Raw genomic sequence first — 27,673 nt, 5'->3', positions numbered from 1 at the left:
ATTGTCAATCTACATAGGTAGCTATGTTAACTAAATCAGTACAGCCAAGTCAGAGTCAGGTGATTTGGTAGACTCAAACCTTGGCCGGTTGTCTTCTTCCACAGGGTGTGAGGATCATTGCTGATATTTGAAGGTAAGGCATCTGTCATAAGAATTAATTGTTTCTTCATCAGGCCATGAGTAAAGTTCTATTGATCAAAATGGAAAAAATGCCAGAAAGAATAATAATGGACTGGAACAATTGTGCAAAGACAGCACAAAGACAGTCAGCAGCTTTGTGAACTGCTCATTTCATGAAGGTAAGGTTTTCCATTTTTGAAGGATCGGTGCTGTGTTTGGTATTTTTCATGAGACTTCAAATATTGCAGTTAGAGGAGATACATTTGGGCCACTGATCCAGGAGTTAGGAATCTTTCTGACTTACCCAATGTCTACTGCAGAATGTCTTAATATTATCCCAAAATATTACACAATAGCGAAGTATCTTTGGGGGTATTCTGTGGATATAATGGCATAGGGTTCTTAGGTTTCGTTGACTAGAAGTGTTCTGAGTAGTGTTGTAGGACACTCAAGGAATAACACCTATAGCAGGAAGGGACCATTTGGAAATCTCCCAAAACTACTAACCTTCATGAAACTTTAAAAAAAAAAAAAAAAAGAAAAAAAAAAGAGAGAGATAAATTTAACAGTAAGATAATAATTATTTAAAAAAATAAGAATGGTACAACTCTGGCAGATTTCTTTATATTGATGCTTAACCATATTTCTGAAACTTGCATGTGATAATTATATTTGAACAGTAAAAGACATAATTTCATTTTGCCCTCTAATTGTATGGTAACTCAGAAAAGGGCATTTGCCCCCACAGTTTTAAAACAAAGCCTACGAAGCAGAGGAAAGAGGTGGTTATGAATTCAGTAGGAAATTTTATCTGGTAAGGAAACCAAGAACATGATACAGTAATATGACTCTTTTTTTTCTTCCAGCAAGAAGTGTTTACAGAGGGGCCCTGTGACCCAAGGTTTGAACTCAGTGACTCACAGAAGAGCTAGTCTGTACAAGCCTTGCTGGTCAAAAATTTTCAAATACTGCGTCAGTGAAAATCGCCTTCCAGGTAAGAAGTAATTAAATGAATTGCTATTTCTTGGAGCATTAATTAATTAAAGATTGGAAGAACCCCAAGTGCTTTTTGGCAGTGAGGCCTTGTCTTTGCTAAGAAAAATTGTAGAGGCAGCACTTGGATGTTTGTGCATGTATGGATATATCTTACCTTGAGGTGATGAGTGCTGTCTACATTAGTGAGTAGCACAGTGCAATAGGAATTGATTTGTAGAGCCAAACAGTGCTAAAGACCCTGTGTCTACACTATATGCTTTTTGAGGGCGTTGTTGTTAAAAATATTATATGCTCAGAGACTGTAGGTCTACCTATGACTGTCTTAATGACAGGTATCCATCACACCAGTAATGCTATCTTTTTTTAGCCAAAGTAAAGACAAATCATACATTTGTTGTGGATTCAGTACCACATAAACAGCAAAGGTCTTTGTAAAGTTCAAGCAGAAAAGGTGTTTTAAATAAGCACGGGGGGGCTGATAACGAATCTGTAATAGAAGAATTTTGTTGAAAATCCTTGTTTTCCTTCAATAATGCTCTGAGATTGGAGCCAAAAAAATTTGTACAAACCTAAGGCACGAGACTTTTCCCACCTGATGTCCTCGTCTCTAAATTGGAGAGATGTGGATTTGATGGATAAGCTACTTGGTGGGTAAGGAATTGACTGGAAGGCCACACTCAAAGAGTTGCTCAATGTTTCAATGTCTGAGTGGAGATCAGTGACAAGTGGTATTCCTCAGGGGTTGGTATTAGGATAGGCATGGTTTAACATATTTGTTGGTGACATGGACAGTGTGATTGAGTGCACCATCAGCAAGTTAGCCAATGACACCAAGCTGTGTGGTGTGGTCAACACAATGGAGGGAAAGGATGTCATCTAGAGGGACCTGGACAGGCTTGGGGGATGGGCCTGTGCAAACCTCATTAAGTTCAACAAGACCAAGTGCAACGTTCTGCACCAGGGCGAGAGAGATGATTCTGCCCCTCTGCTCTGCTCTTGTGAGACCTCACCTGGAGCGCTGCGTTCAGCTCTGGGGCCCCCAGCACAAGAAGGACATGGAGCTGTTGGAGCGAGTCCAGAGGAGGGCCATGAGGATGCTCAGAGGGCTGGAGCACCTCTCCCGTGAAGACAGGCTGAGGGAGTTGGGGTTGTTCAGCCTGGAGAAGAGAAGGCCCCAGGGAGACCTTGTAGCGGCCTTCCAGTGCCTAACGGGGGCCTGCAGAAAAGCTGGGGAGGGACTCTTTTGCCAGGGAGTGTAGTGACAGGACATAGGGGAATGGCTGTAAACTAAAAAATGCATAGGTTTAGATTAGATATAAGGAAGAAATTCTTTACTCAGAGGGTGGTTAGGCCCTGGACCAGGTTGCCCAGAGAAGCTATGGATGCGCCATCCCTGGAAGTGTTCACAGCCACGCTGGATGGGGCTTTGAGCAACCTGGTCTGGTGGGAGGTGTCCTTGCCCATGGCAAGGGGTTGGAACTAGGTGATTTTTGAGGTACCTTCCAACCCAAACCATTCTATGATTAAAAACTGAGAGCACCATACAGAGCAGGCTTTTAAAGAGGCTTTCTTAGGACAGCAGATCTTGGTAGCAGGGCAATCTCTTTGCAAGTAGTCAAAGAATTGGACAGAAATCAGGGACATCAGTGGTGAAAGGATGACTGAGAAGGGAGAGAAGCCTGTTGGATATGTGTTTTTATTTTCATGGGGAGAATAAAGGAGAATACTGAAGGTTAAGGTGCCTGAGGAGAAAAATGAATATATGGGAATGGGCATGATTTAGAGCAGAACAGAAAGCAAGGAACTTGGTGAGAGGCTATGAGAGAAAATAGGACTACCAAAAGGGTATCCACCTGGGAAATAAAGTCACTCAAGATAAGAGTAGGTTACAGCTCATTTATGAGTGAATATGGACATCACAGGAACAAATTGACAGAGAGAGTGAATACAACTCTTCCCTTGTGGAAATGCTGGCCTAGAATACCTCCGCCAGACTTCTCTATTGGTTTTCATCTTCAACTACCAAGAAATGTGTGGCATAACAGATATACCTTAATCAAGAGATCTGATTTAAAACCCAAAATGGCCATTATGAAGGGAAGAGAGGAAGTAGTGGGTATATGGGTGTGGTTCCTTGATTGTAGTTAACTCTGTCACGTGATTGCACATTCTGGTTCTATTACAGAGAGTTAAAGCATGATGTAGTAAATAAGACAGGTCAGAAAGAGCTTAGGGCTTCTCTGGGTAGCTGTAACTGGTTTTGAAGGTGGCCACTTATGTGGAAATTCAGAGCTTCTGATCCGTTAATACTCACGACTATAAACTTTAGCTTCAGATTTAACATCAGTTTTACCTCAATTGGTTCCTTTAAACTTTGTTGGCCATTTAGTAGTGTTGATTGGTCTTCTGCTGTGGATGTTACCAGGAGATCTGAATTCAAATAGAAATACATGGGTTGTGAATTTGTGCTGGCTAGCCAGTGCACCAACACTGCAGTAGACAACAAACTCCTCTTTTCAGTTCATTGCTGTTCTGCCTTCTCTGAGAAGGTGCAAAGCTTCTAATAGGAAGCACACTGACAGTCTCTAATGTTATGGAAATTGTGGTGAAAACTTTGTGGAGTCTCATCATTGTATCAGAAACCAAATGGGTCAAGTGGCACAGAGCAGATAGCTCTTATTTCTTTAAAAGCATTTTTGATTGTAGTGTAACTTTACACTCATTGAGTAAGTCAAGCAATACAAACTTGACAATATTTGTAGCTACTTATATTCATGACATTTTGTTCTGTTTACTTCTCAGGAAATTGTTTCCCTAAGTAGCAAACAGGATTATGACTGTGGGTGACAAAATGCTTATTAGGTTTCTCCAGGATCACATTTCTACTATTGTGTGGTAGTTCTTAGAAATCTGAGTCATGTCATTTCCTGATTCAGAGTTTCACTGGTGAGCTGCCTCTTGCTACTTGCCACCTTTCCACCCCAACACATACCCATGCCTGCATGCATATGACAAAATGTTTCTCATGTTATGCCAAGTGACCTATCCCTCCAACTATTACAGTATTATAAACAGTCCATTTTTGAACAAAACTCCAAATAATGAGCTTGCCTCACTCGTGGTTTTTTTTTGGTCTTTTTGTTTGTTTGTTTCATATTCAATTACATATTCAATTACATATTCAATTACATATTCAATACATATTCAATACATATTCAATACATATACATAATTCAATTACATATTTCATATTCAATTACATATTCAATTACATTCATATGAGCAAACTAAAATCAATTTTGAACCAAGATGCTGCAAATCCCCCTGTAAATTTTTCCCCCAAAATTACAGTCAGTAATTACAAATGAGGAAATCTACAGTGTCAAGATTTGTTTGTAAGCAACTGAAGAACAGGACAAATAGATAAACTTGCCAAACCTATCTTATAAATCTACCAATATATTATTATTTGTAATAATTAGGTTTGAGTCTTTCACTTTTTGCAAGACAAATTATTGGCACATTTGGTATTGATAATTGACCATATTGTTTGCAGGGATACAATATACAGTCTTGGCTCTAGCAAGATAAACCAGTAGATGCAGCTGAGCCTCCAGATGTATAAACAAAGAGTGGAAAATTTGTATTACAATTATGAATAAGCTTTTTCACATATGGTGTATCATGGACATTTTTTTTCTCCATAATTGATAAAGAACATCCGCCAGCCCAAGTATCAGTAAATCAGTCTGACCATCCTGCACAGGTGAAACTTGCAAAAAAAACTGTACCGGTTTTGAAAAGAAAAAAAAAGGGGGGGGGGGTGTTTAGCTGAAACTAAAAACTAATAACTATCAGAATTGCTTTATGCTTTATCGACTATGGTGAAAAAAAATGTCCACAGATCAGAAGCTAATCAATCTTTGTTTCTCTTGTTACAGTGGCAGTTGCATTTTCTGGTCTCTTCTAGCAGGCATGACTACAAACTATACTAATCAAATGAGTGTTTACTTACAGCAAAGTGGAGCATCTTTCATTCTCAATTTTTTTTGCTCTGACAAAAAAAAAACCAGTTGTTTAAAGTTTGTAGTATAGTATTTAAACACAGGTGTGGACGTAGAATTGTTTTAGACTACAAACAAACATCAGAATGGTCAGATCTGCATTATGTTTGTTTTGCCCAGCATTTAAATCAGCTTGGCTCTCGTTTTATTGCCTCTGGGGACTGTGGATACACTTCATTTTAAAATTACTGGTAGATAAAGTAATCTGATTCAGGCTCTCTGTTGAATTCTAGTTTATCGTATTTGAGTCTATGTTATTTCTTAGTTGAAGGTATGATTTTTGTTCTTTTATTCCCCCCTCCTGTTGCTTAGGGAAAGCTGCTTTTGCTGCATTTAATCAACTCAACAGCCAAAAATATTTCATCTTTAACATTTTCAGCAAATCAATCCCTAAAGACATGCTAAAGAGGTAAGGTGAAACCAGCTTTTGCAAATTTTGGCATGCATTCTTTCTATTTTAATTTTAAAATTATTTTTTCTTTAAATGTCATCTGTTTTCATGCTGAAGGTTAGAGATGTTTTTGAAATGCGTATTTTTTAATCTGTCAGAGGCTTTCCTCTTGAAACTATCTACTGTAATATCTGCAGACTGTTACTAATTACTGATTGTTCAGACCTGTATTCACCCATCTGTCTTCCCAAAGATATTATATCACCTTCTCAAACCTCAAAGAAGATAGAACAATAAATTCACATTGCAGAGGACTTTGAAAATCAATAATTTTATTTTCAGTCCACAATACAATAAAAGATAATTGTTAAGCCCTCCACAGAACAGAAATCTGAAAAGTGTTGGCTTGCTGATTTCAACAAATAAGGACCAAGGAAGATTAAGAAATTGCAGACTTCTAATTTCAAAATCTCCTAGATTTGCCATAAAACCTGGGGTTTCTTTGCTCCCTTTTAGACAATGTGGTAGTGGGATGCCCAGGGACGGGAGAGGAGGGGGCATCTGTGATTCTCTAATTTCTGGGCTATTGGAGCAAGGAATCAAAAAAATCCTGAAGTCCCGTTCTCAAGAGTGCTGCCAGGATCTGGAGGACACCTGCTATTCCTGACTCTGAGGTGGAAAAAAAAAAAAGTCTGCTTAATAGGGCTGCCTGCAGGCCAAGATACCAGAAGCACACTCCACAGTCCATCTTCTGAACTTTTAAGGAGCCGAATGAGTAAACCAGCAAGAATTCAAGCAGGATTCTGAGGGACAAATGCTTCTTGCCCTTGACTGAAAATGTACAACTGTAATTGTAGATGAGGAAAAGCAAGCAAAAAGGTAGAACACAATGATGATGACGGAGCAACACAGGGGGTGCTGCTAGAAGTAACTGGCCACGGAGTCAAATGCCTCTGATGCAAATCTCACAGAATTTCTACTTCTTGGTGTCACGTAGTGACATCAGATCTGCACTGGCTTGAAACAAAACTGATACTCTACCTCATTTTCATAGCTACAACTTGCCTTAATGTTTCTGTTCCCATGCTCAGAAATGCTTTCTGAGTCAACTGAGAGTTGTACGCAGGACCCACAGGCACCAGAAACTGAAGACAGATCTGGACCAAGATGTGTCTGAACTGAACTGAACTGAAGTGTTGGTTTTCTTGCTTTTCAGACACGTTGGACTTAGGTAGACTTTAGACTTTATTTTCAGTAAATGGGTAACATTTGTTGAAAGAAATATTTAACGAAAAGATGTCTAAAAAAGTCTTTGGGGCATTTTTTACCTTTTTTTTTTTAAGCTGTCCTGTTTGCTTCTCTTCATGTGGCCTAGGCTCCTTCTTCTACATTTCCTTACTGGTCTGAAAGAACTGAAAAATCAAGCTATATGCCATCACTTCTGTGGCACCAGTTTGGTGCCTTGGTTCATGGCACAACTCTGCATGTGTTTTGGAGAGTGAAACAAATGTCCTTTTTTGTTCTTAGAAAGCAAAACATTTCCACTCGGAGAGTGGTATATTACAAGACTCAGTTGCATTTATTTTGCTGAAGTTTTTTAACATTTAAAGGCATCTTGAAATATTTTAAGAGAGCACTAAAAATATTGGGTAAGTTCTACTAACAAATGATAGTTAAGTTAGTATGAAAGTTTTAGTAATCACCTACTTTGCATGCATTTTGTATGGAAGAAAACCTGTTCAGAAAGTAGGCCGTGTTACCTGCCCCACACGCTGTCTCTTCAAAACCAGACGCAGCAGCAGATTGATCCCTTTTGAAAGAATAACATCAGATTAGAGAAGAAAGCTGGAAAGAGTAAATAAAGGCAAGAAGTTGCAACTTTAAAAAGTGAAGTCTTGTGAGTTTTCTTATTTCTGAAAATATGTCTTTACTCCTTGGTGTTACTTCTGAAAAGACCATCTCTGCTTCTAAGAGATTAAGTGCATGTAATTACTGTAACTGTTGGCATCCCATGCTATTTGCCTCTTCTGGAAAGGTTGCAGGAGCCTTCTTTCCTATAAAATAGACCTTTGGACTTGCAGTATTAATGTCTCAGATTCTGCTCTCAAATTTCTCTATTGTTGTTTCTCTATTGTTCCCTGTTGTAAATCATTGTTCATGATTGCTTTTCAGCAACAGTAGCACAGTAGCATTGGGGTAATTTTCATGTTTGTTCCACATGTTCATGACACTGTAACATCAGAAGAGTTACAAGAACATATCCACCTGCAGGATGTGGACTCTTCTAATGATTTTGGGTCAAGCTTTCTGTCACCTAAAGGTAACTGTTCTCTTTATAAAGTATCCTCTGATTTCTGAATTCAGCTGTTACTACATGTTTAAGCAAAACTTATAGGCAACAGTCCATCAAGATTGTCTTTGTTTGCTGTTGGGATACAGAACTACCTTCTAGTAGCTCCTACCAACCTGTATATTGGGAAATCCTTAACAGAACTATTTATTTAAATAGAATTATTTCTGAAAAACTATTACATATGTCTACAGTAGAGTTGATTTGATCAGAGACTTTTGACCATTGCAGTTACTGGGTTACCCAAATTTCTTTAGGTCATGGGATAGCTGGCTAAACTGGCAAAACGAGGCTGTTTGTCCCAGGTAATTTAATTCTGTAATTAGTTTTTCCCCACTTCCTAAGTACCTTCGGGACAAGAGTCAGATCTGGTTCAGTTATGTTCACAAGAAAGTATGAATAGGCCATTTGGAAAGCTGAGCCTCCCAATTACTAAAACAGAAAAGAAAAAAGGAGAATACTTGAGGGGAAAAAAAAAAAAGTAGAAAGGTAGAAAATGTTTGTAAAAAACAGGCAATGAGATGGATTCTGCACTTTGTGGTATTGCTTTAAACAAAAGTTGTTTCAGTGACATGAAATCTATATTTATATAATAGACATATCTGAAAGGCAGCTAGGCTTCACTTGTGCTCTTGCCCAGGCTAACTGACACTTCACATATTCTCATCAAGTTCAACGATCAGCTCAAAAGCACAAATGTAGATGGAAAGATCAGCTGTGCAAGGGTGAGAGTAACATAACGGAAAGTTACTTAATCTGGTCACACTTCTGTGTGACACCTAAAAGAAGGTGTGAGTTTGCTTGCAGCCTCTTCTCAACTAGGTAATTATAAACAATGGCCAGTTCAAAAATAATAATAATAATAATAATAATAAAAAGCCAAAGCAGCATTGTTTGTATTTATAGTTTTCTGACTTAGTCCTTCCATGCTTTTAAGGCAAGAAAGAGAGAGGTGAAGCTCACAGGACTTCAAATGATGCCCATTTTGTGGGCAGAGTTTCACCCCAACAAGTTTTCATGCTCTTGCCTATGCACTTACATACCATGCTGAGCTAGATAAATGCACTTTCTAAATCTATCTTCCAGCTAATGAAAGCCAAGTAGCAAATGATGGATTTCTCTAACAAGACTGAAACCTCAGTGGCATCATTGTGCTGTAGTCAAACGTACACTAGTAAGACTGGTTCCAAGAGGACTCCTAAAATAGGCGCTGAAGATGTAACCTGACCCTGGGCTCTCTGCAGAGCCAGCTGCAGAGGAGGAGAGCTGCAGGCTGCACCTCACTCGGTTAGTTCAAGGCGATGACTGTTAATGGAACAAGAGCGGTCTCACTTCTGATCCCATTGTGCTTTCCAAACTGGCAGTGCCATGGCGACTGGAATCCTGCCTCTGAGTGTTCCAGATTCACCTTCACTGCCCAAGGAGCCCACATTTAGTTAAGGGTCAAGGTTAATATGTCTGCAGTGTCATTAGTCATGGTAGAATGTAGCTCAAGCCTGTGCTAAGGTCATCACAGGGGGAAGGGCAGGAAGTTACTGTCTAAACTGCTCAAAAGCTGCTGCCAGTGCTTTCAGCCTTTACACAGTGAGAACTGACTGAACAGGCAAGACTCCTTAGCTGGGTAAAAGCTGGTTTGAATTACTTGTACAGCACAACTTGGCTGAGTACCACTGAGAATCTGGACTGAGGACGTCGCCTCTTTATTCAATACACTACAACTATAAACTCTTTGTTTTCATTAATTTCAAGTGGATCACCATCATTTTCCTGCTTATAACACAGATTCAGAGCATGGACAAAAAAAATGTGGAGACAAAGACAGGAGGAGAGGTGTCCTGAGTCCATCTGCCAAGAGAAAGAGGTACCTGAGCCAGAGTTGTTTATGCCAATCAACAAGAAATGAGGTGGGCTTCTTCACCACTTCTTCTGCAAGTGGGTTTCCCTGAACCTTGCTCATGATTGTCCTTATGATTTTCCTGTAATTTCCAGTCTCTCTGTGTGAATGATTGCTCATCAGGACTGAGAAGACCAGTGGTGTCATCAGAACTGGTTCTCCCACTGCCATAGGCAACTACATGTAACAGGCATGTGGGCATTTTAAGTACCCATAAGGGCAGCTGTTTGGGTTTTTTTTAGGTGCAAGAAAGGAAATTAGCCCCAGGCTCTGATTCCTGGCTGGCAGGCTTAAGTAGGCCTTATCCCACAAAGAGAAAAAAGGCTAGAGGTATGCCTATGCCTTTTGAGGGGGGAGGAGCTCCCAAAAAGGGAGGGTACAAGTGTATTCCTAAGAAAAAGGGGAGGTTTTATCTAGCAAAAGTGAAGGCTACCAGACCTGAGGGTAATACTAATGAGATGGAGTTCTTTATGGGAATGGATGTTAAGAGCAGAGGGAGAGATTTTGCACCAGAAGAGACGTAGTAGTTAGGGACCTGGATGATTTGAGGCAGGGCTGTGATGGTTTGCATGGCAATTTTTTTGTTCAAAAACATCCATAAAATACTGCCTTTATATACCACCAATTCACCTTGTGCCACAGAGTCCTTACCAATACTTTACAACAAATTTGAGGCTTGTAGAAAAAGGCTAAAGAGCCAAACGATTATGTGCCACAGACAGAGGAGCAGAAAGTAGAGCAAGGGTACCAACTAGTTTCCAGGTTTGTGCTATGGCAAGGAATTCATTAAATTCACAGCCAGTTTGTACCTCTTTGTTCTCATGCCAGCATTGTTTAGCTCCTCTCGCAAGACAGGCTCTCCATTCTCCATGTAATCCTTCTCTGCATCTTTTTCGGAATTGTTTTCTTCTTGAGTGTGAGAACACATCATATATTATGTCCTGGGGGAAACACCAGTTTTGTAGAATTGCATAAGTTCTTCTCTACCTTTAGTAGAGAAATAGTGCCTTTCCTATGGCATGTTCTCCTTTTCTATGAACAGCTGAAGAATTATTTATTGTTTATGTCAGTAGTCTATGTGTCCTATCCCACTGACTTTGACAAATCTGGCCTTAATCCCATGCATCTCAATCTCTACACCACAGCTATCTTTGCTGCCCAGCACTGTTTGCCATTTGTGGCTCCTAAGAACATCTCTGTAGTGTTTTTGTTTGTTTGTTTGGTTGGTTTTTTCACTTATTCAGTCCTAGAGTGCTTGCAAGAAGATTTTTCTCGTTTGTAATACATACGTTGGATAGTTTTTATACCTTTGATTAGATATTTTCCAACTTCTCACCACCTTCAGGTCTCTCAGCTCTTCAGTCCAGGTAAATTCACTAATATATTTCCTTAATCTGACAAAGTTTGCCCTTCTGAAGTTGGAAAAAATTAATTACTCACCTGCTTCTGTTTGTTTTTCTGTTTAATGTAAATGGAAACAGTTGCTGAGTAATCAGCCCAATGCTATTTTTGATAACCAGCTTTTTTTGAATGTATTCATTGCTTACTAAGTTGGGGTTGTCTCTTTTTGTCTCAGTGACTTCTGTCAGTTGAAGAAATCTGTCAGCTATCGGTCATATGGCAAGCCGGGCACAAGTTTATTAATAGAACCATTTGTTTCCCAAGTGGTGTCTGGAAAGTTAAAGTTGACCATGGCACAATTCCCAGTAATGTTTCTATAATAACATTTCAATGACAGACCTCTTCTTGCACCTTTATATTTTAGCAGCAGACAAGAAAGGCCAGGTTACAATGAGATGTCCAAAGTGAAAACAACCATCCCCCAAAAAACAAAGGCTGTGAACAGGTGGTCTGGGCTGCTGGAAGTAGCACTTCCTGTTCATGTACAATGGGGAATTTTATGATGAATTAAATGATGATGAGTTAAAAGACAAACAGCTTTAAAATAAATTGCAAAGATCATTTGGTGTTTTCCACTAGGCTGGATGAAATGGCTAAACGCTGAAATAAGAATATTGTATTAAGATTACAAATGCCTTTGTTATTGGCCTATTGATCATATTCATGTGGGTCAGATCTGGCTTCCTTTTGGAAAACGAGTTGAGCAGTAGAAGAAAACTCCCCTCCATGATTATACCTGTGAGTTGAGGACACCACCCTGCCCTTTTCTGCCTTAAGGCTGCTCTCTTCAGCCTAAAGTGCCATGAAAGCCTGACTCCCTCTCCCATGCCACCAGCCCAATTTCCTGTGGGTAACTACTGGAGTCGTCTGACCTGTTGCAAGTGGAGACCTTTCAGCCCGTAGCAATAGTCATTACCTGGCAGAATCTGTAAGCTAATTCAGTCATGGGAAGAACTGCATTTCAAATTTTCCCAGTTGTTGTACCTACATCCACGACTTTGAGTGCAGCTTGAGCTCTTAAGAAATATTAAAAGCTCTCTTCTCCTTCTCAGCCCCTGTCCTTCTCTCATCGAAATTTGGCTGCTGTTCACATACTACAAGGCTTCTAGCAGCTTCTGCCGTACCTTACTTGATTTATACTGGCTTCCCTAGCCTTCTGAGCCTCTTTCTTCTTGGGGTCTGTAGCTATTTGTATCATTTTTATATCCCCGTCTCTTGTCCTGAATTGCTACATCATATTTTCAAGCATAAGCCCAATCTGAAGAGTACTTGGAGGAAAAACATGCACCTGTTCCCAGGTTTTTAGCTCTTGCACACTGGTTAAGAAATCTGGTCTGGTTAAAGAAAAAGGCTGAAAGTGTGAAGACGGGATATCTCATATACAAGAGCTGCAGTAGCTGCCTTAGTGCTTGCAGTAACGAGTGGGCTAAACAGGTGAAGCCAGAACAACACAGGACAGAAACCTGGTGGTCTGGAGACCAGAATGATAGGCTGTGCAGTGAAGAGCCAAAGGAACAAACAGGGAGGTCTTCTTAAAACTCATGAAGAAGGAAACTGAACATTAAGCTGTGCTTACAGTGGGAAGGGCATCTCACATGCTATTCTCTTCTTGAAACAGCAGACAAGGAACAATGAAACCTGGCATGGTACTGTAGAAATGACAGGGCCATCATAAAAGGCCATATATTTCATCTTCCAAAAGCATCTTATATCAGCGAGCCAAGCACATGAGACCGAGTGGGTAGGGACCCAGAGGCACAGGCACAAGGACTTCTCGCTCCCTCTGAGCTCAGAGCCCAGCTGCATTTGGCACCAGGGCTGTGCCCTAGCAGCAGACTGCAAATGAAGGTCTCCCACTGCCCTGCCACCCCCTCGGCTGAGTACTCCCTCCTGTGCCCAGCCTCACTTCTCTCCTTCTCCAGGTCTTACCCCATGCCAGATGCCATGGCTGGCATCCTCCGTGAACAGCAGCCCACTGTGTGCCTGCGAGTTTTACAGGGAGGGAAGGTGACTGCCGCGTCCCTGTCAGATGTATGGGAGAGCTGGATCTTGCGAGGTCTGCCTCCTGCCAGCGAAGGGAACGTCAGCCCTTGTCCTCTGTCCGTAAGGGAAGGGCTGCTGTCAGTGCTGTGAAGCTTCCGTTTGGGTTAGCCTTGGATGCACACAGAGGTGAAGTCATGCTAGTGTGTTGGCAACACGGAAGGATGGATGAGTGTGAAACTTATCCTGAGTTCTCTGTGACAGTGTATTTTAATGGAAATAAGATAACAAATGGAGGAGAGATCTGTTTTTTGATGTTGTTCTTGACCTGGTGAAAATGAGTAGCTGCTCAGGATGCATTCTTCATGATTTTGTAAGCCCTTTCTCCTTCTTCCTGTTTTTCTCCTCTTCAAGTGGGTGTTTCACCTATTTCTTCCTCTGTGCACACCCAGTGAAGCACAAGGATGGTTAGTGCTTATTGGATAATGTCTTTCTTTAAGGGTTTTGCAAATGCTCTTGTGCATAGAGTTATGCCTTGAGGGCTTCATTTTGCTGGGCCAGTCGGGCTTGCTCATGTGCTCAGCACTTCAGATTGCATTGAACTGGCTGACAGGGAGATTGTCACAGCCCACCTGGCTTGCCTCCACAATGTTTCTTGCTGGTTTATGTTTTGTTTGCTTGTATCCTGTCTCCTAGATGGAGTGCAGGAGCACTGCACAGCCCAGGATAAAGCATTCTGTGAACTTCCCAGAAAAAAACTGTCCCTGTGGACCATGTGAGCAGTCACAGCCTAATGCAGGTCTTTGGTTGAACAAGCCTTGAAAAATGACCTCAGACTAGGTGGGGGTCAGGTCTTGTGAACTCATGGCTAATGCTGTGGATTCTGATGGGAATTCCTACAAAAACTGCCCAGATTTTTTTTTTTTTCAGACCTCCTGTGGCAGGCTTTATCAAGTTGTCTCCTTGCAAAGAGTCTGTGGCAGAAATATCACAGGGCCACAAATCAGTGACCAAAGAAGCTGCATGAGGATGAGTGCTTGCCACAGCTTGTGGCGTCAGTGCAGTAGTTATCAGTCCCCTGGCATTTGGGGTGGGGGAACTGAGAGAAACTCTACAACAGAGTTGTACTGAGCCAGGTTTTGGAGCTCTGTAACAGATTTGGGCATGTATGGGACTCAGCTCAGGGCTGTTATGATGGTGCAATGCAAAGGAGATCAGTATCATACAGTAGGTGGGCTGTAAAGCTAGAAAATGAGTGGAGCAGGGATGTTGCGACAGTCTGTACTTCTATAAATGCATTCATCTCTTAAAGTCATTAACAAACGGGACAGTTCAATTGCATTTTAATGCTAGGATCAGAGGTGTATGGTAGATTGTGTGGAGCATTGCATGCACAGAGCCAGATTACCAAAATCATCTTGCTTTCTAGATTGCAGGGGAGGAAATCGCTTTCATGATGCTACAACTTTCCATTCTGTTTATTCTGTACTCTCCACAGTTTTGTTTTTCCCATGTTCAACAGGTTTCCCTTCAATTCTCTGTATTTTTGTTTTGTTTTGTTTTTCTCTCATGTTACAAACTGGGGTAGAGTCTGGGTGTAACTTTTTCTCAGTTTAGTAGTGACTCAGGAGGTATGTATTTTCCTCAAGACCTTAAATATGACTCCATTCTATGTAGATTTGTTTTAGCTATTGCTTTGCATTTAGAGGTTTCTGTAGCTTTTATGTTTGGTTCGGGGAGAGATTTGTGTCTCAGGAGAGTTGATTTTGAACTGAAATGGCAAAAAAAATTGTTGACTTTTTGGTGACATGCATTGTTTTTGCTTGCGGGAGCATTCATTTGACTTCCTGCTAGTCATCCTTTTCCAAAGCATTTCGAAGGCTATTCATTGTTGTCAAATCATTGCTGATACTGTTTGTGTGCAATGGAATATATCCCAGAGAAGTGATCCTTATACTTTCTGCCAAATAAACGTGCCAGTGTTACAGATCAGTTATTAACTTCTTGGTTGTGCAGATCATTTTGAAAAAGACTAAGAACTAAATGCACTTATTTATTTTTCACCACATTCGTTGTTCAACTTGGCATTTGAATCCTTGACTTTAGTTAGACAACAAACACCAGCTTTCATTCTGTTGCTGCCCTTAGATAGTTGCAGTTGCCAAAAGAAACCGAAATGAAAGAACTATTAAGTAACTGCATTATTACATTATTTGACCAATGCAGCTAGATTTTGGGCTTTTGCATTTTTTTTTTCCAGATAGAAGTGTTTTCAGATGTCTTATATGCATTTCTTTTTATTTATTACATACACACACAGCCTTAATGCAGGGGAATCAAACTGTCAGCAACAGGTCTTCTCCTTAGAGCTCTCTATATCCTGTGGACTTCTGATACAAATGGGAATGCTTGGCTCTTCCTAGAGTTAGATGAGTTGTGCAAGACTCCTGGAAAATTGACAAGCACATAACTTACAGCCAGGTGTGAAGTCAAATGACTTCCTCTAAGTCATCAGAGAGTATCGCGGTAGGAACATTGTATATATCTAACTCACTTCAGAGGCAACGGCAACTTGAAGTGGCCTCCGAGCCAGTGGCTCAGCCCTGCTAAAAGCACGTTCATGTTCTTCACCCCTGTGTTTTGTCAGCCGGCCCAGAGATCCATGCTATACTGTTATCAACACCCAAGTTAGGCAGTGTGAAATTAGCTCACGCCCATGAACTCACGCGCAAAAGATGCAGCTGCAGTATACACATCCTGTCTGGAACAGAGACAGGAATAGGATCTGTTTCCTCAAGGTTTCCTATGCGCCCCCGCAGTGAATTGTCCCAGCATCTTGTACTGCAAAAATCTGGCACATCCCTAGAGTAAGTCCATCCTGTGTCCTAAACAAAGGAGGGGCCTCGCAAAAATAAAGCAAAGCTAAAACAATATAACACTGGGCGTGCATAAGGTAAGACTGCATGAAGCATAAATGCAAGGGGATTGAAGCAGAGTCACATAACCAATCAGCTATTTCCTAACTTCTGACTCCTTTGTTGCATGATCTTAATAATTTTTGAATTGTTTTTGTGCTTATAATACTGAGGTGAATTGAAGGATAAGGACAGAAGAGATGAGAGGTGATACGAGAAAGATAATAGCAGCATTAGTAAACTAATTTTGGGAGGCAGATATTTTAACTATGTACTTTGAAGCAGCTTGGTTTTGTAAAGGCTGGGATGTGAAGGGTGAAGACCTGAGGAACTTCTTGGGAGAAAGGGGCAAAAGTATGAAGGTATTTTCAGCTCAAGGCAAGACAGATTACAAAGGGCTGAACTTTGGTTCGCAGCCCAGAACACATTGAAAACCACCATGGTTGGCTACAGACTGGGATAGTCCCTTAAGAACAGACAAAATTTCCCAGCTTTTAAGCTGTGATATTATTATATGTACATATAGGCTGTATAAAATTGCTGCTGGTGGAGTCGTTCCCTGTACTTTTTGAGGCTGACCACAGTAGTGACAGTGGTAGCCACCTAAAAATACACAACCAGAAGCTGCACTTCCAGTAAAGGAAGCATTGTTCTGATCCAGTGCTAACACGGACTGCAAGCTCCCTTAAACACCGTATAGAAAAACTTCAGATTAGGAACACTGAGAATCGTAATGTTGGAAGCAGGAAAGGACAGTTAGCCTATTAATATGATACAGTCCCTGGACAAAATGCAGCGCTGATGCATGTGCAGTGTCCGATTTCAAACCAAGTGGTAGGTTTGTTTTTTTTTGTTGTTTTTTTTTTTTGCATCTCCTTTGTCACTGGCAGAGCTATTAATTTCCTTTTCCAATAGCAACGCTCTGCCCCGCGCAGTTGGGTGCTGCGGCAAGGGGGTGTTTTCCAGGAACCCCATGGCTCTTCCCAGGGCTGGTGACACAGGGTGTGGCCTCCCTGTGCCTCCGGCAGCAGATCTTCGCCAGGACAGATCCTGCCCCGCTGGCTGCCTCTCAGCTGGGCTTGTTGGGGGGAATCACTGGAGGCAGGTGCTTGCACTGGGACAGTCCCACACCTGTGGCTTTCACCTTGCTGGGCTTTTTGTTTTTTTTTAGTGTAATTTAATTTTTTAACCAGTTGCCTTGCCTCCTCTTTTTCCCCAAGCTAGCAATGGGTTTTTCTCAGCTGTTAACTGCCAGAGGGTGACAAGTTGCTGGCTGGGGGCAGGAAGGAGGAGCAGGCGCTGCGCTTCCAGCTGGAAGTGGTGAGGGAGGACATGGCGGGGAGATGGCGCTGCGCGGTATCTTCCTTCACAAGAGTCTCTGCTCCCCCGGGAAGGCTTTAATATAGACTGAGGAGGAGGTTCAGTTGACTTGAGCCAAGTAACATCTGCCTAAGTACGCAGCATGCTTCCTTTCACATTTTCTCTTGCAGATGGGGCTCCACTGAACCCAGCTCTCCTCTTCATCCTCACCATAAACAAGACCATATGGAAATAAGGCTTGAATCTACCAGGAGCCTGAATAGCCCTACGATATAAGAAGCTACAGAAGCTCTTCTGTTCTATCTGCAGTTTTATCAGTGAGAAGATTCAAAAATAAAAACTCCACCCTGTCGACAACTGGTAAGTGAATACATTTGCTGTATAAAGCATAGCTGCCTTTGCAAACTGCTGCATGGGCTGAGAGGACTTCATGGCTGGTGCCCGAACCCACAGGACTTGGCACGCAGGACATGCTCGTTCCCATTTTTTCCCATCAGAAAGACGTGGGACATCGCCTCGCCCCTCTCCTGCGTTATTTCGCTTGGGAAAACTTCCAGCTAAGCTCATGCACGGGGGACGCGTGCTTACGGTTTTAAAGCCTCCTTCAGGTACGTGCTGACGGCAGCAGCGACCGTTCCGTGCAAGAGACCACACATGCACAGGCGGAGCTGGCTGTCCGGAGCCATCAAGGAATCACACGCGCTTCCAGAGGGACGGAGCCTGCCTCTAACAAGCCTCCTTCAAAGCAGAGCCGGCCCCGCGGGTGCGCGCCTCCGCCTCGGGTGCGCGCCCCGGGCTTCCTGCGCGCTCCCCCCCTGCAGCGGCGGCGGGGTGGGGGAGCCGCCGGCCCGGGGCAGCCCCGCTGCGGAGGGGGGGAAGCGGGCGGAGCGCGGCCCGGCCCGGCCCCGGGGCCCCCCTCGCGGGTGGCCGAGCGCACGGCTAACGGGCAGCGGCGGGGGGAGCCGGGGGAGGCTGCCCCCGAGTGGAAAGCGAGGAGGGAGAGGAGCTGGAGCTGCTGCTGCTGAGCCGCTCCGGGCCGGTAATCCCGCCGGGCTGCGGGGCTGCAGGGACGTGCTCGCTTCCCGCGGGGGTACCGGGAGGAGGAAAGCGGCTCTCGGAAGGGCTGCGGGCCTAGAGGGAGAAACGAGGGATTTCTAGGTAGGTTGTGCCCGGAGCTAGGCAAAGCCGGTAGGTACAGGCGGTCTGTGCGGGGGGCAGGGAGGGCAAAGCCTGCAAGTTTTGTGCTGTCTGCTTGCTAAAGCCTCTGGAATATTATTCTACAGCGGAGCTGGTGTTCCAGTTATTGCAAACTGTGAGATCTGTTCTGCCGTCCTTTCTCGAGTTAGGATCCCCACTGAGGGGAACGGGAACTGTTCCCGGAACCGAAGCTCAGCAAAGGCAGTGAGAGCTATCTGTGTTATGTAGATGTTGAGCTCGCGTTGCCCGTTTGAAACTCTGTTTCTTCGTTTGTTTTTTCCCTCTCTTCTTTACCCACTTCATGCCAAGCTATTTGTAGATACAGCGTGGCTACGAAAGTATTCAGAAAGGGCGAACTTTGTAGTGGGATGAGATTACTTGGTGTAACCTGACAATTCTCTTACAGCTAAACTGTATACAAATTGTTATGCAGAAAAGCATATAATTCCTAGTGTGGAGAATGCCAGTGTGCTAGAGTTGTCACTCCTAAATTTTAAAAGCTAAATTCAGGGAGGGCTTGAAGAAAGAGGAAATGTGTATGAGTGGGACTTCTTGTGGACCCATTTCAGACCAAGGAAATATTCCCATCTGATTAGGTTGTAGAAGTGATATTTTTGACAGAAAAATACCTTTCTGCTTGTACATAAGATTGCACCAGTGATAACCTTGTTTTTCTTCCCAGCTATGTGAAATAAATCTATGGACCTTCCTTTCTGGCTTGATGCAGTACCTGAGTCTTCGGCATGTCTGTCTGTCTGCTGAGCTGAAGCAGAGACAGGTTAAGCCACTCTTCAAGCTTATGGCTCTTTATTAAAGTGGCAGTATTAAGGGTGGATAGGTCCCATGGTCTCCCTGAGGGTCTTCCTGGCCATATGAGACAACTTCTGCCGATGGGATGCCTGAATTATCCACTGAGACTCTTAGTGTCCAAATACCCCTGTGCTGAAGGCAGGAGGAAAGCTGCTTTAGGTAGGCAGTTGCCTGGTGGGGAATTGTCCGTGGGAGCGGCTGCGGAGTGTGTAGGCAGGGCAGTGAGGCCTGAAAGCTGTCAGAGAGATCTCAACTGCACGAGTACTAGGTTGTAAAGGTGTAGGGGAATAGGTGAGTTATGATGTTTGGCTCGACAAGGTGGTTGGCGAGACATGAGTTTGATGTGTATCTTGTGCTCTGTTAGATAAAGGCTTCAGAAATTACGTATGGGTGTTGCCTCACAGAGAAGGGAAATGCAGCAGCCGACATAGTGAATGATCTCATTCACAGCAGCAAGTCCTCGAGGTGCTTCTTGTCCGCTTTCTTTTCAGAAGTTTGAAAAGTTACAGGCAGAGATGGTTTTAAAAGATTTTGCTTTTGAAGATTTTTGCTTTTTGAAAGCAAAAAGATTGTGTTCTTCTTTGTGTGGCTGTTTTTGGATGGAAGATGGCAGGGAGTGGGAATAGCTTTTTTTTTTTTTATGATAGTTTCTTTGTGTTATTAATATTCTTGTCCTGGGCTCATTTTTGTTGTTTCTGGATACACCGTGGTTAGTGTGTCTCAGTAAAGGTTTGATCTGTCCTCCCAAGACAGGCTTACAAGAACTATCTCAAGCCTGCCTTGGCTGAGATGTGGCTGTCCACTTCTTGCATGTAGCTTTGTGTGCTGCCAGGTGTTCAGGTTCAAGTATTTTGGCCTGGAAGAGGCCACAACCAGGTGGGTCATTTAAAGATGTAACTTGAAGACCGCCATGAGTGTCCATGAGGTAGTCCACACCATTGTCTCAAAGGCATCTGTAAGGAAAAAATTTATTTTCCCCAATATAGCTTGTAGCACAGAATGTTGTTTTGTTCATCTTTGTGTCTTAAGATTCAGGTTATTTTACGTATAAAAGTTTGTTCATACTGTGTGTGAATGTATAGCGAGATACTTTACTGCGGCTCTGTAGTTAAGGGCATTTTAGGAACAGGCTCAAGCTCGCTTGAAATACTACTTCAGACATCTTTTCTTACAGACGCTTACAAAGATTTAACTAAACAAGTTGAAATATACACCGTGTTTTTTAAGAGAAGTTTAATTTTTTAAGCTTGTAAAACTCATTTGTTATTCATTTGAGTTACGTTCATCTTTGCTAGACTTACAGAGAAACTGGTAAAGAATACTGGGAAATCAATTTATGGGGTAACAGTGTAGAGGGGTTTTTGGTCTTTTTCAGAGTTTCTATTTTCTGCTGTCTTTACTTAAAAGGACAAGAGCTTGGTAGCAGAACAAAAAAAAAAACCAACGCAAAACCTTCAACTTCCCCATTAATCCGCTTTTTTTCTGCTTCCAATTTTGCAATCTTACGTATGACTAATTCTCTACCTATTTGTAGTCTTCAGGGGAAATTACAATAGAACTTTTTGTTTTTACTTTTTTTCTCCTTTGGTGTGTGAACTTCTTTAAATGCTAACTCTTCATCTTTTATCCTACGGAAGATCATAAAATCTTAGCTTTTCATGATAGATGTTCCGGTTGTAAGGAAAATGTGATGTGCAAGCTGTTGTTGCCTCTGAAAATCATCTGTTAGTAGCATATCGAAATTAATCTGCTTTCACTTTGCAATTCAGTCTTCTAATTGTTGCTATCAGCAGCTGAAAAGTTCTAACTGAGAAGCTGAAAAGTGACAGGCAGCGCTAGCTAGTGTGTGCTGTTAAAAATAGGAACATAGGTCTTGCTTGAAGTATCAGCATCTTTTGAAAACCTCATTGAATAAATATAGGTGCAAACTGGTCAAAATACCTTGCAGTAATGCAGATGTATGCATTGTCTTAAAATATCTTATCCTCTTTAAAATTCATTTTGTTAGGGTGGGGTAGCTCCTCAGTGTTCAGAAGAAAGTCGTTATTTATTCTTAAGGGCAAAATTGAAACCTTGATATCTCAACAGGAAGACCCTTCTCGCTCGCTCTGTTGCAATGCTGTATTTTTAAGTGTCCTCTGGATAATGCCCAAAGTCTGTGTGTAACTGTTTGCGTTGCTTCCACTCCCAGCCCCAGCAGCAGCAGTAAAACTGGAGCGCATTGTGCTGGAGCTATTCTTTACATTCCTGCATCCGTGGGGAGCCAGGAGGAGCAAGGCAAAAACGTGAATAGCCCCCACTTGCCCTTGCTGGGAAGGGAAGGCTGGAAAACTTGGGAAGCCACAAAGCTGATCCTGCCTCCTGTTAGAAGAGCAGGAATAGAGTAATGCAGGGACTGGTTTTTAAGACCAAAAAGGAGTGAAATGAAGTTCTGACTTAATCAGTGAAGCTCTTCTTAACATCTGTTGATTCACAGTGCAAATTTCCATTTCCTTAGCAGAAATACTGCTTTCTTTTGGGCCACAAGCCAGCAGAAAGCTGTATTTGTGAAGTGGGTGGCTAACAGTCTTAGATTTCCACAGGCTCTTCAACTCACTTTTAAAACAACAGTTTCTCTGCCTTGAGAGTACAAGATGGAAATGCTAAAATAAAGATCAGCTGCTGCAGAGCTCAGAAAAGCTCTTTGTTATACTGAAGCTTCCCAAGCACAGCGGTGCTTCTTTTTTTCGCTACTGCTTTCAGGATCCTGTGGCCAGAAGTGAAATGAGAATGGCGTGAGGGGCACGTCACTGGCTTAACCAGAGTGCTAGGAGAGGTAGGCAGCGGAAATATTCATACCTAATGGCCATTTAACAGCAAATACAAAGTGTATGTGCTTGTGTGTGTGGAATATCATGTGTGGGGTAGGGGAGGAGGAGTCCCTTTTCCAGGGTAAGAAAGGTATTAATGTTGTGTTTCTGCCATCGTCTTTTTTTTTCTCTTTTCCAACGTAAATGTTGACTTACATAGCTCCCCCACATTTTGCTGTTCTGTGTTGCACTGGCAGTTGGTGACTTGTGGGGGAAATGATCCCTTTAGGGAAAGGGGCATGCAAGCACCCTAGTACAAAGCAAGGGGCACTGCAGAGAAGGAACTTGTGGTTTTTTTCCCTGCAATGAGAAAAGGGAAGGTGCTTGGCCACTTAAGAACTGCTGTTGCTGAATGAAACCACAAATTTATTCATCTTTTTCCAGTCAAAATAGGTATTTCCTGTTTCTCTGAAGTTCTTGAACCTGCTTGTCTACATCCTCCACCAATGTCATGTCTGAGCACCCTGGAAACACTATCACCTTGATCTTCGCAGGGCTTCAGGTAGTCTGAAGTCAATGTGTAGAGCTGAGACCAGGAGCAGGGTTAGTAGCGTAGATGGGAGATACCCTGTAGGGTTTGTTTGAACGTAAAATTTGCACAAGATTAAATGGAGGCATAATATTAAATCCAACTGATGAAGCGCCAGAGCAAGTTAGGATTTGTCCATATTGGTGAATGTGTACAAGGCTTGCTAGCATGTGGTAGCTAGTCTTGATCATGCCCTGTGCATAGGCAATTTACTGTTTTCTCATTCAGTTAGCTGGGAAAAGGCAGTTTTCCACTGGAAACAGTTAAGGGGAAAAAAAAAAAAACTACAGCTAGCTCTGCTTGTCCAAGTGTTTCTCAATACTTAATGAGACATGGTGACAGTTACTTGCCTCAGCTGGGAACCTGGAAGGCTGTAAAGGGCTTTTCTTCCCACCCACCTCCACCAATTTTATGACTGCCCATGGCAATTTTAATCCCCAGTTTACAGAGGGACTCAGGACTGTGTCAGTAGTGAAGTGCCACGTGGTTCAGCAGCTCTGATGTAGCAGTACTGCTTCAGTCTCCTTTTGTGAGCATCCTCTCCTTTCCCTGCCCCGATTCCCAAGCTTAGATGTTGGCAGGTCCATAAAAGAATACTAAAACAAGCAGGCAGGGATGTATCCTCCAGCTCCTCTACTGAACAATTTTTGATGCTGTGTGTGTACAAGGGAAATCAACCACAAAGTGTCCACTGTGTGCTCTCCCTAAGTAGCATCTCCCGTTGTTGCTGGAGACAGACTAGTGGGCTAGATGGACATCAGTGTGGCTTAGCAGGGCCATTATCGTGTGTGCTCCTCAGCATGAGCTGAGCAGCACAGGCTAGGTGTGTAGACTGGATTCTGACTAGCCAAATGGTTAAAATACTGGTCAGTGTAAATACCATTTGTACAGTTTCTTAAGATTGACTTATTCTTGCAAAACATATTAAGAAATTACTGTTACTTCATCTTAATTGGAGCAATTTAAATTAAATATCTATTTTCATTCCTTGTGTGCTAATGGCATGCTGTAGTTTGTTTTCAGCTAGGGACATCAGTTTTTAGATGGTTTTCTATTATTTTAAAGATTTCTAATTTAGAGTGTTGTTGAGAGCTTTTTTTGGAAAAAGCAGTGAAGTGAAATTGAACGTGGGTCTTATTCTTCAGATTTCCCAGTGAGGTTTTCTTACAAATACTTGTTAGTGTCAAGTTTTGTTTTTTTTTTTTTTTTAAAGTTGGGTGACTGAAGTCAGCTAATGCTACTTATTAAGTGGCTGAAAAGGATATTTTAAATATTTAAACATTTAAAAGGTTTAACTTCAGGCAACAGAGTTTAGGAAATTTGGACATTTATATGTTTGTGCAAGGCTTTTCAAAATTTTAGCAATTTTTTAATGGCCAGAGGCTGTTATAGTATATCTGCAATGCAATTATGTGACAAGCAGAAATAATGAAGCTGAGTTTCTGATGGCTTTCTGCATGTAGACTTTCTGATGTTTAATGGGAAAAAAAACCCATAAGTTCATTTTTTTCTACCTGACTGCCTACTTATTTTTGCAAAACTTGCAGAGGTCTCAAATACATTGAGCTCTTAATCTCCTGTCAGATTTGACTAAAATTAGCCAAAGGGGTTCAAGAGTTGTATAGGGAAGGAAAGAAAGGGCAGGCACATATGTACGTACAGTGTACGATTGCATAGATTTCACTTCATGCTCAAAACATGTGCAATATAACAGAACAAAGAGCCTTTTACTGCATTTCATGCTCTAATGACGCTCTGCATCGTTTGCTGCATTGAATAGCCATCTAATAGGATGTGGTGGTGCTGGAGGCTGGGCTGGATTTGGTGTGCTCAGGGTAGCAAGGAAAAGATGCCAGTGGGTCCTGCTTGCAGCATGCCTTGCTCTAGAGAACTTCCAGTTTTATGCTGAAGCAAACATCAGGCTTCGTTATATCCCTGCAGCAGTGCAGACAGTTTGGTTATAGGGGAGCAGATCTGTGCTGCAAAAGAAGTCCGTCACCCTGCTGTGACTCAGGAAGGTGAGCCATTTGTTGTCTCAGGGCTCACCTGTTACTCTCTTATCTTCAGTAAGAGACACGGTGCACATACAGCCCTGGGCATATACGATGCTTCGCAAAGATCAGGCAGGGGAGAACAGCTAATGTGTATAAAAACACAGGAAACTCCTGAGGAAACTTATGTTCATGGTGGTTTTTTTTTTTTTTTTCATGTTTAACCACTGTTGAAACTAAGAATCAAATGGCAAAAATAGACACAGCTTCACCTGCAACAAACCAGACCTGGCTGAGAAAGTAACAAGTCAAAGTGATGCCAGGAATGGATGATTTATGATTTGCAGCAGATGAAGCTCTGTGAAGGACTGAGCTGTATGGAGGATGGGGCTGTGTGTCTGCAGCCAGCCCCCGCCAGGAGCACTACCCTCTGGCCCCCAGCTCACACTTCGTCGCTCTTGGTGGGGGCTCGGTGTTTTGGCCACTGTGGGACAGCCTCCGCGGGAGGGCTGTGAGGACATAAAGGAGCGTATGGGTAGGGTGAAATGCACCTCCGACTTCCTGCAGCTGTAGGGGTGACTCTCTTCAAAAACAAACATCCCAAACAGTGATACATCAGTTCTCAGTTTTGGGGGGGAAGTGGGTGGTGTTAACCTTTGGTGAGGTTTGAGGTCTGAAAGCCTGAAATGGGAAGAGAAGAATCTCTGTGTAGCACAGAGAAAAACATTTAAGCTTTCCCAGCATTCCCTAGTGACTAATTTAGGCAGCTTTCCTGTCAGACAGATGGCAATTGAAGATTACCATCAGACATAATTAGCTTTCCTTATGTATAGCTGGGGAAACTAAGGTGCATAATTCAGGGCAATGAATTTCAGTATAGGCTAAATGCCCCTGAAAGTTAGCACTGCAGTAAGGGCTCTTGTGGTGTCACTTTATAGCTCTGTATCGTTGTAGTTCTGACAGAAATGTGTAAATGAACTTATGCAAACTATTCCATAAGGAACGGAATTCCTGTATAACAACTAACACAGTTGTGCTGTGAATTCCAGTTCTGGTTTTGTGTCTTTTAGCCTGCACCTTTGCCCTCTTTTCTTCACTGTGATTTTGATTTCAGTTTTGTCTCAGGAAACACACAACTAATGATACTCCCAACTCAGATAGAGCTACATCTTCTTTGGAAGCTCGTTAGCTTACAAAAAAAACACCAAAACATAAAACAAACAACAACAACAACAAAACCCAACAAAAACAATTAAAAAATTATTTACTTAAATAGTAAAGAATGCAGTAAGATGTGAATGGATTTTATTCTGAGATGTAAACTTACTGGCAGCTTTTCCTATTCAGAGAATGTAGGACTTTACATTCTGTGTTACATGTTCTTCAGTACTGTGTCTTTCAACTGTTTGGTGTATCTTAGCTCTGGAAATCCTCAGGGCAAGTACCGTTTGGATATTGTATGCGGTAGTTTTTCCTGTGTACATATTTAAGAAATGAAACAAAGCACCTAAAGCCTTTAGGGGCTCTTCTGCTACCTGTACAACAGTTCTTTGTTAGCTCAAAAACACTTTACACCCACAAAGCATTCTCAGCTGTGAAGTTGCTCATTAGAGCATTTCTTATCATGTTTTTTTCATTGTTGTAAATAATATTTTTGAGCTTTAGTGCCAAGAGAATGAAACTACATGTAAAGAAGGCTTTTGAAAACAAACTTAATACTTACAGTACTTGAGCTTTTCTAATTTTGCAATGTCTGTTTGGATTTAGCTTTCTTGTAGTAGTTACCTGTTAAAGTGTGTACAGTGATTAACTTTCATGACCCAGAGGCAATGTGAATGTATTTGTCGCAGTGCTGAGTTAAGAGCACTAATGTTAACAGAGAAGTTGCTGAAACTGTTGGTGTCCTGCAACTTCTAAGTTGGCAGGGTCCTTGCCAACTTCCAAGACTTGCCAGCAGTATGGGTTGAGTGCCACCACTTATCTCCATTCCACCCCCTCCTCTAAATTAATTTAGCTTTACACTTTTCACTGACTTGTTTTGCTACATTCCTGAGGATCTCTGAGCTCTCTGTTGGCACATGTGTACCATGGAAGATTTACTTGCCAAATCTGCTTTTAAGGGTAAATGCCATCTCAAACAGCTAGTTTTTGGTGTTGGTAAGTGGGTGTGCATGTGGTGTGTGTGTGTGTGTGCGTTTTAAAGCAGTTGGGGCAAGATTGGAATGTACAAAGCAAAAATTAGTGAATGTAGCATGCTTAGGGCTCTGACTACAGACACGCTTTGCGTGTTATTTCAATGAAAATTAAACTGTTCAGCTTTGTGTGCTGGTACGAGTATGTTCGCCTATGAACAAGTGTATGAGTTCACCTATTTGCTGGCTCACTTAATCCACACAAACCTGTATAATGTAACTTCCCCAAACTGACTGGTAGATTTACTTGCATAATTCCAAGTCATTCTTGTGAGAGTTGAGGTTAAATCACGAACTCCAAATCAGCTGTAGCTGGATGTTTTAGATATCCTAGGCGTTATTATAAGACAAAGTGTGCCTTGTTTTAAAGTGAACTTAAGGCTGTGGGTGAACGTGCACGTATAATAGAGATAAAAGTCTCTGGCTGGACCTTCTTTATTTAAATTAATCATGGTTTCTGGGAAAAATCAGGTGAGCTGATATGGTTCGTAACCAAACTGTTTTGAAACGTGACTAATTTGGCTATTTCCAGCCTTTTTTTCTTCCACCTCTTCTGATGTCTTTTCTCTGGGAAACCCAAGAAGGATTGTTCGCTTGACCTCGAGACTCTGACTCTGCAGGCATTCATGGACAAAGACCAGTGGGTGTGAATGAGCAAGTGATGCTGCAGTGGG

The 27,673-nt window shown here is 42.1% G+C and overlaps 2 protein-coding genes across 23 annotated transcripts in view; one reads left to right on the top strand and one right to left on the bottom strand.

Annotated features, from left to right (window-relative positions):
- Nucleotides 1-18,152, bottom strand: part of LOC308181997 (uncharacterized protein) — a 32,295-nt gene extending 14,143 nt beyond the window's left edge. Inside the window, exons 1-5 of one of the 5 annotated variants that reach the window (XM_080565943.1) lie at nucleotides 18,020-18,140; nucleotides 10,625-10,756; nucleotides 7,332-7,381; nucleotides 5,132-5,170; nucleotides 3,470-3,546 (exon numbers count right to left, since the gene is read on the bottom strand). In XM_080565943.1, the coding sequence (XP_080422069.1) occupies nucleotides 3,470-3,546; nucleotides 5,132-5,170; nucleotides 7,332-7,381; nucleotides 10,625-10,746 (288 nt within the window). In that variant the 5' untranslated portion in view covers nucleotides 10,747-10,756; nucleotides 18,020-18,140. Of the gene's footprint in view, nucleotides 1-1,137; nucleotides 3,547-5,131; nucleotides 5,171-7,331; nucleotides 7,382-10,624; nucleotides 10,757-13,145; nucleotides 15,833-18,019 lie in introns of those variants that run through there. The other 4 variants (XM_080565941.1, XM_080565942.1, XM_080565945.1 and 1 more) reach the window with 4 other exon arrangements.
- Nucleotides 1-27,673, top strand: part of ST3GAL6 (ST3 beta-galactoside alpha-2,3-sialyltransferase 6) — a 72,578-nt gene that overhangs the window by 14,275 nt on the left and 30,630 nt on the right. For 2 of the 18 annotated variants that reach the window (XM_080565634.1, XM_080565648.1), the window contains exons 2-7: nucleotides 174-299; nucleotides 987-1,114; nucleotides 5,493-5,589; nucleotides 7,744-7,891; nucleotides 9,704-9,782; nucleotides 17,602-17,791. Coding sequence is in view for 8 of the 18 variants with exons in the window: in XM_080565644.1 (XP_080421770.1) it covers nucleotides 18,086-18,194 (109 nt within the window). In the remaining 10 variants the exon portion in view is untranslated. The other 16 variants (XM_080565643.1, XM_080565639.1, XM_080565641.1 and 13 more) reach the window with 15 other exon arrangements.

This window comes from Anser brachyrhynchus (assembly GCF_964034855.1).
Source record: "Anser brachyrhynchus genome assembly, chromosome: 1".
Lineage (NCBI taxonomy): Eukaryota > Metazoa > Chordata > Aves > Anseriformes > Anatidae > Anser > Anser brachyrhynchus.
This window is presented reverse-complemented; position numbering and strand designations above follow the sequence as displayed.